General features: G+C 46.9%; 1 protein-coding gene across 2 annotated transcripts in view; it reads left to right on the top strand.

Annotated features, from left to right (window-relative positions):
- The window catches only part of Parn (poly(A)-specific ribonuclease), a 130,427-nt gene that overhangs the window by 122,484 nt on the left and 1,870 nt on the right, over positions 1–6,073 (top strand). For both annotated transcript variants that reach the window (XM_021209166.1, XM_029544747.1), the window contains one exon: positions 4,566–4,759. In XM_021209166.1, coding sequence (XP_021064825.1) covers positions 4,566–4,759 — 194 coding nt within the window. The remainder of the gene's footprint in view (positions 1–4,565; positions 4,760–6,073) is intronic.

Here is a 6,073-nt window from a genome sequence, read left to right as displayed (position 1 = left end):
GAAATCCGCCTGTCTCTGCCTCCCAAGTGCTGGGATTAAAGGCCTGCACCACCACTGCCGGGCATAAAAAGTATTTCTAATTGGATGGCATAAATTCTTTGTGGTCCACTGTTTTTCTCTTATTAAGGCAAATCTCACGTTCACAGACATGCTTAGTGCTGAGGATTGAATGCGTGCGCATACAACCTCTGATGTAGAGATGTGTGCTTCTCTTTTACAAGAGCTGCTGCACACACAGAGATGTGTGCTCCCATCCCATAAGAACTCACACAGATGTGCATGCTCCCATCTTAGAAGCCTTCCATTGCTGTGCAGCCTCTCTCATACAGACATGTCTTAGTAAGTGTTAATTTTACTTTTCAAATTCAAATGCTTAGTTAGAAATGAGAATCATGGGCTGGGTAAGAGCACTCGTGCATAAACATGATGACTTAAGCTCTATCCCCAGCACCTCCATAAAAAGCCACGCATGTCTTGGCTTGTACCTGTAACTTTAGTACCTAGAGGGGTCAGGCATAGGCTTGCTAATCAGGAAGCTTAGCAGAAGAAACAGCAAGGTCCAGGTTCAGTGACAGACCTTGCGTCACGGCAATAAGGCAACGAGTGATGGGCAGTATACTTGATCTCTTCTTGCCTTCACACATGCACATTGGTATACACCCATGCACGTTGGTATACACCCATGCACGTTGGTACACACCCATGCACGTTGGTACACACCCATGCACGTTGGTACACACCCATGCACGTTGGTACACACCCATGCACGTTGGTACACACCCATGCACTTTGGTATACACCCATGCACACGTAAGGAGGAGAGAGAGGTGAAAGGGGAGGAGAGGATGTTAGTTTGTTAGCTTTTGAACAAAGTAGAGCTGTCCATCAGCCTCCTCCTCCTACCCAGATTTTACTCCAAACACATTAACAGTCGTGCTAGTGGGATGCGGCTCTATGAACCTGTGAATGCAGTAAGAGAGCATATGCTAGCTCCCACTTGCCCTTGTTTTTTCTTATTTATTTCATTCTCTGAACAATGGGACACTCCTCATTCCTTGTTCATTCCCATAACTTCCTCTTACTAGGTTATACATTTATCTTTTGTAATGAACATAAACGGCGTGGTATCACAAGTAGTCCTCCAAGGTTACCTCCTTGATTTGGAGAGAGCTTCCACTTATTTGTTCCATCCACTCAGGAAAGTGACAGAGGACTAGCTTTCTAGGCCCTGTGCCAGGTACTTAGAACTTAATTAGTGTGTGTGTGTGTGTGTGTGTGTGTGAGAGAGAGAGAGAGAGAGAGAGAGAGAAGCATGACCAAAGCGACTCTTATAAAGGACAACATTTGATTTAGTTGGGGCTGGAGGGGTTCAATCTGTAATCATCATGGCGGGAAGCATGGCATCATGCAGGCAGACTTGATGCTGGAGGAGCCTTGAGTTCTACGTATTGATCTGAAGGCAGCCAGAAGAAGACAGCTCCTAGGCAGCTAGAAGGAGGGTAAAAAATTTTAAATACCATACATGTTCTATCAAAGAAAAAATACTAGTAACTGGATTTAAATTAAGTGTGCTTTTCTTCAAAGGATGCTACATCCAGTCTTCCTTATTTGTGAGTTTTGCTTTCATGAATCAAAAATACTTGAGGGCCAGGCATGATGGCTTATGCTCTCAATCTCAGCATGCAGGAGGCAGATAGACAGGAGCTTTTCTGTGAGTTCAGTGCCAGCGTACTTTACAGAGACTGTCAGGCCAGCCAGGCTACAGAGGGAGACCCTGTCTCTAACTCAATAAAGAAGAAAGGGCGGACTGTGTCGGAAGAATAACACTTGAAGTTGACTACTGACACATGTGCACAGACACATACAAGTTATAAACAGGTAGGCAGAACCTATTTGCTAATTCTATGTACAATAAAGTAATTATTTCTAGAAAATATAAAGAAGCAGGTAGAACCTATTTGCTAATTCTATGTGCAATAAAGTAATTATTTCTAGAAAATATAAAGAACTCATATACCTAATTTCAGAGTTGGGGAGGTAATAGCTCAGGAGTAGTGGCTAACATTCAAGAAGCCCTAAGTTCAGTCTTCCACTGCCATGAAGGAAGAAAAGCATTTGTAGAAAAGGTGAGGTGGAACGGCGGGCTTCTAAATGGATGAACAAGTAGAAAGCAGTTACCATGGCAGCGAGGCCAGCATCCTGAACTGGGGCTCCCCTGTCCCTCTGGAATCCTGCCTCTCCATATTTTTTCTAGAACATAGTCACAGCAGCACTTTTGCATTGACCCCTAGCAGCATTGTTTATAATCTTTAGACATTAAGCAGTAGCGTCAACAAACGGCGATGCAGCTGCAGCGGGACATGCTGCCACTGTCCATGTGTGGAAGCACTTACTGAAGGCCCCACGCAGCCATTTTCAAAACACCTGAACCAAGCACCAAGAATTGCAATTTCATTCACGGAACATCTAGAAACATCTAGAAAGACAGGCTGAGAACGCTGGGAAGAGTGCAGGGAGATAGACCTAGTGCAGAGAAGCAAAGGGTAAGGAAACCTCGGAGGGCACCGCTCTTCTTCCTTCTTTATCTAGTTTGTTGGTTTTTTAACTTTAATTGATTTTTCTTCTCATGTAATACAACCTGATAATGGTTTCCCTTCCCTCTACTCCTCCCAGTTCCTTTCCACCTCCCCTCTCACCTAGATCCACTTCCTTTCTGTCTCTCATTAGAAAACAAGCCAGCTTCTAACACATTAGGTTGCCGGGCATGGTGGCGCACGCCTTTAATCCCAGCACTCAGGAGGCAGAGGCAGGCAGATTTCTGAGTTTGAGGCCAGCCTGGTCTACAAAATGAGTTCCAGGACAGCCAGGGCTATACAGAGAAACCCTGTCTCAAAAACTAAAATAACACATTAGGTTAAAAACTAAAACATTGGGGCTGGAGAGATAGCTCAGTGGTTAAGAGCACTAACTGCTCTTCCAGAGGTCCTGAGTTCAAATCCCAGCAACCACATGGTGGCTCGTGACCATCCGTAATGAGATCTGACGCCCTCTTTTGGTGTGTCTGAAGACAGCTAGTGTACTTATATATAATAAATAAATAAATCTTTAAAAAAAAAAAACTAAAACATTGGAATAGGACAACACAAACAAAATAAAGAGAGCCCAAGGAAAGGCACACAAAACAGTTACAGGCACAGAGACCCACTCATTCACACACAGGGACAGCCCATAAAACACAGAACGACCTCTCCTGTGGGGTCCTCCTGTGTACCCCCATCTCCCTGCTCACACAGTGAGCTTTCTCCCCCTGGCATCTCCCAGCCGGTCCCCACGTTGGCAGCTTTCTCCCCCTGGCATCTCCCAGCCGGTCCCCACGTTGGCCTCCCTGCAGTGTGTGCTCATCTGCACGGCAGCAGCACACTCGCTGCTGCTCACTATGCAGGCTTTCTACCTCTCCACCACAGCACATGGGCCAAGGAGAGCGGGGTCGCGTGCTCTCTTCACACACTACCCAAATACTGCACAGATGTTCCTAGCTCTTCCTTTATTTTCAATCTGTTCTTGACACTCTGCACATCGCTTAGATGTTACTTTTTATAGTGTCTCCATTCAGTTTCCTATACTTGAACATTCAGTTGCTTTGCTGTATTCTGCAGTTTCAGATGACACAGCAATGAATGACACACAGACATTATTTGCATTGTTGGAGGTGTATCTTCTGAATTGTCAGAAGGTGGACCCTCGGCTCATGCACGTATGTTGTTTTGTTAGGTGCCCCATCTCCCTGGCAGAATGCTACAAAATAAAAACAAAACCAAACCCTCCGTGTAGCAGAGGTGCAGTAGGAGGCCAGTGCTGGAGTGACTCCTCTTCACATAGTACACTGTCTCAAGTGGCTGTCCATGGGCTGAAGAGCACAGGGGAGCAGAATTGGCCGGCCAGAGTTTTGGCTTGGGTATCTTGTCCGTGACTAGTGGGAATGAGGCCAGCTCTTTTCTCCCTGCTCCCTCTGCTTGAAGGCTTGACTTAAGTGGGTTGCTTTGGGCTTTGTCTTTGTTTTTTAATGCTTTCCATCATCTAGAAAAACCCTATTCACAGGACCCATTTTTAGGGGACAGGGCTTGTTAGCCACATGTACTACTCTTCATCAAGTTTCATTTCAGGAAATATATTTTCTTAAGGAAAAGTCAGACCTACAATCTAGTTTAATTCAATATATCGAATCCTATAAATACTTAAAAACAAAAGCAGGTTTCATTATAAACTTAAGAGCTCACCGTTTTTGGAAGAGAAGTGAATTACACGCGTGTGCTCTATAGCTGTTCTGGTTCTGAGCTATGCAGGAGCAGCCGGGTCAGCTGTCTCTCCATCCTGCTCCGCCTCCACCAGCAGCCCTGAAGGTGCTGTTGCTCTGCTGTGGAGCCAGGCTCTGACCAGTTTGTCCCAGGTGGACGCTGAGCCTGCATTCACATGCTGCCCACCAGTGACGCCTTGACAGGATCTGTGACTGCTGAGGCATGGTCCTGCTCCCAGCCCCACTCCTGCAGCTCACCTTGTCCATTCAGCTTCACAGCAACCGGCGGGGTTGGGAAGAGAACACCGAGTCCCGACCCACGGGAAGCTGCCTCAGCGGACAGAGAATCAGAGGAGATATCTGACTCGGAGCTTGAGCAGACAGATTCCCGTGCAGACCCCCTCCCCGAGGGAAGGAAAAAGGCCAAGAAGTTAAAAAGAACGAAGAAGGAGCTTTCCTTAGCAGGTTGGTATTGACTCAATCACGAACTGTCTTGGGCCTCGGGAGACTCAGAGTTTGGGAGCAAAATAATAGCAGGGCTTCACTTGAAGGCAACCGCCACGTGGTACCCATGGGGCCTGATGTATTGAGGAATAGAGTGGGAAAAGCTCTTTCATTGCTGGGATGGAGTACTTGGCAAAACAGCTTAAGGGAAGAAGGGTTGGTTTGGGCTCACGGTTTCTGAGGAGTTCCAGTATGATGGTATACATGCTTCTGTCTGTGTGGCTAGAGCAGGAGGCACCTGGCATTAGCAGATAGGAAGTGGAGGAGCTGACCCAGACCAGAATCAGGGTGGATTTAACCCTTGGAGAACTGATTCCAGCAGCCAGATTCCACCTTAAGGCCCCACAGCCTTCTAAGTAGCATCAAAAGCTGAGAACTGAGTATTCAGACGTGAGCCTTTAAGACACAAGGAGTGATGCATTTTAATTTGAGATGCTAGAAGAAGCCTTGGTTCTATAAAAAGCCAGGGTGTTGCTGAAATTTAACACAAGGAGTTGCTTCTGTGTAAATCTAAACGCTGAGGCTACCTGAAATAATCACACAACACCTTGATAACATGGCAGAGAGAAGCATTATGAAAACGGCCTAAATACCTCTCATGAAGAGACGTCCACAGGTGCCACACAAAATGGTGCCAAACCTTTCCCAAAACCCTTTGATACACTAGGAGTTAAATACCAAGTGCATTTGCATGTAACAAAAGTATCTAAGCAGCAGGAGACATAGCCACTGTTGGTTCGGGTTCTGTTGTGACCTGCTGTGTCAGGAGGTACCTGCCCCTCAGAACCCGCTTCTGTCCAAGGACAGAGAGGAAACAGGTTTATGGAGTTTGCCCTTTAACAGTCTGAGCCCAGAGCTCATGTCCTTAATACCCTCCCCCTCCCCGCTCCAAAGCCCCTGCACTTCTCAGCTTTGCAGCGGAGGTTTGTCCAAACTGCCCATGGCAAAGGAAAATGTCTGCAGCTGTTCTAAATCAGAAACAAGGCACATGATGAAGCCACTCAACACTAGTGATCAGTTCCCATGGAGTTCACTTACCAATATGTGATGTGCTGCCCAGCTCAGCCAGTGTGGTTTTCAAGAAGCAAGTGTAGCTGGACAGGAGGCCAGTGGGGCGACACTTAAACCCTGTCCCACAGAAGGGAGGGAGGGAGGGAGAAGCAGATGACTGAGTCTTCCTTTATGTGCATAGTGACAGGGGTTGTTGGTAGCCCTTCCTGCCTCCCCCCTCCCTCTCCCTCTCCCTCTCCCTCTCCCTCTCCCTCTCCCTCCCCC

The sequence above is a fragment of the Mus pahari genome, chromosome 12 (genome assembly GCF_900095145.1).
Source record: "Mus pahari chromosome 12, PAHARI_EIJ_v1.1, whole genome shotgun sequence".
Classification (NCBI taxonomy): domain Eukaryota; kingdom Metazoa; phylum Chordata; class Mammalia; order Rodentia; family Muridae; genus Mus; species Mus pahari.
The sequence above is the reverse complement of the archived record's forward strand: the minus strand, read 5'-3'. Positions and strand labels throughout refer to the sequence as shown.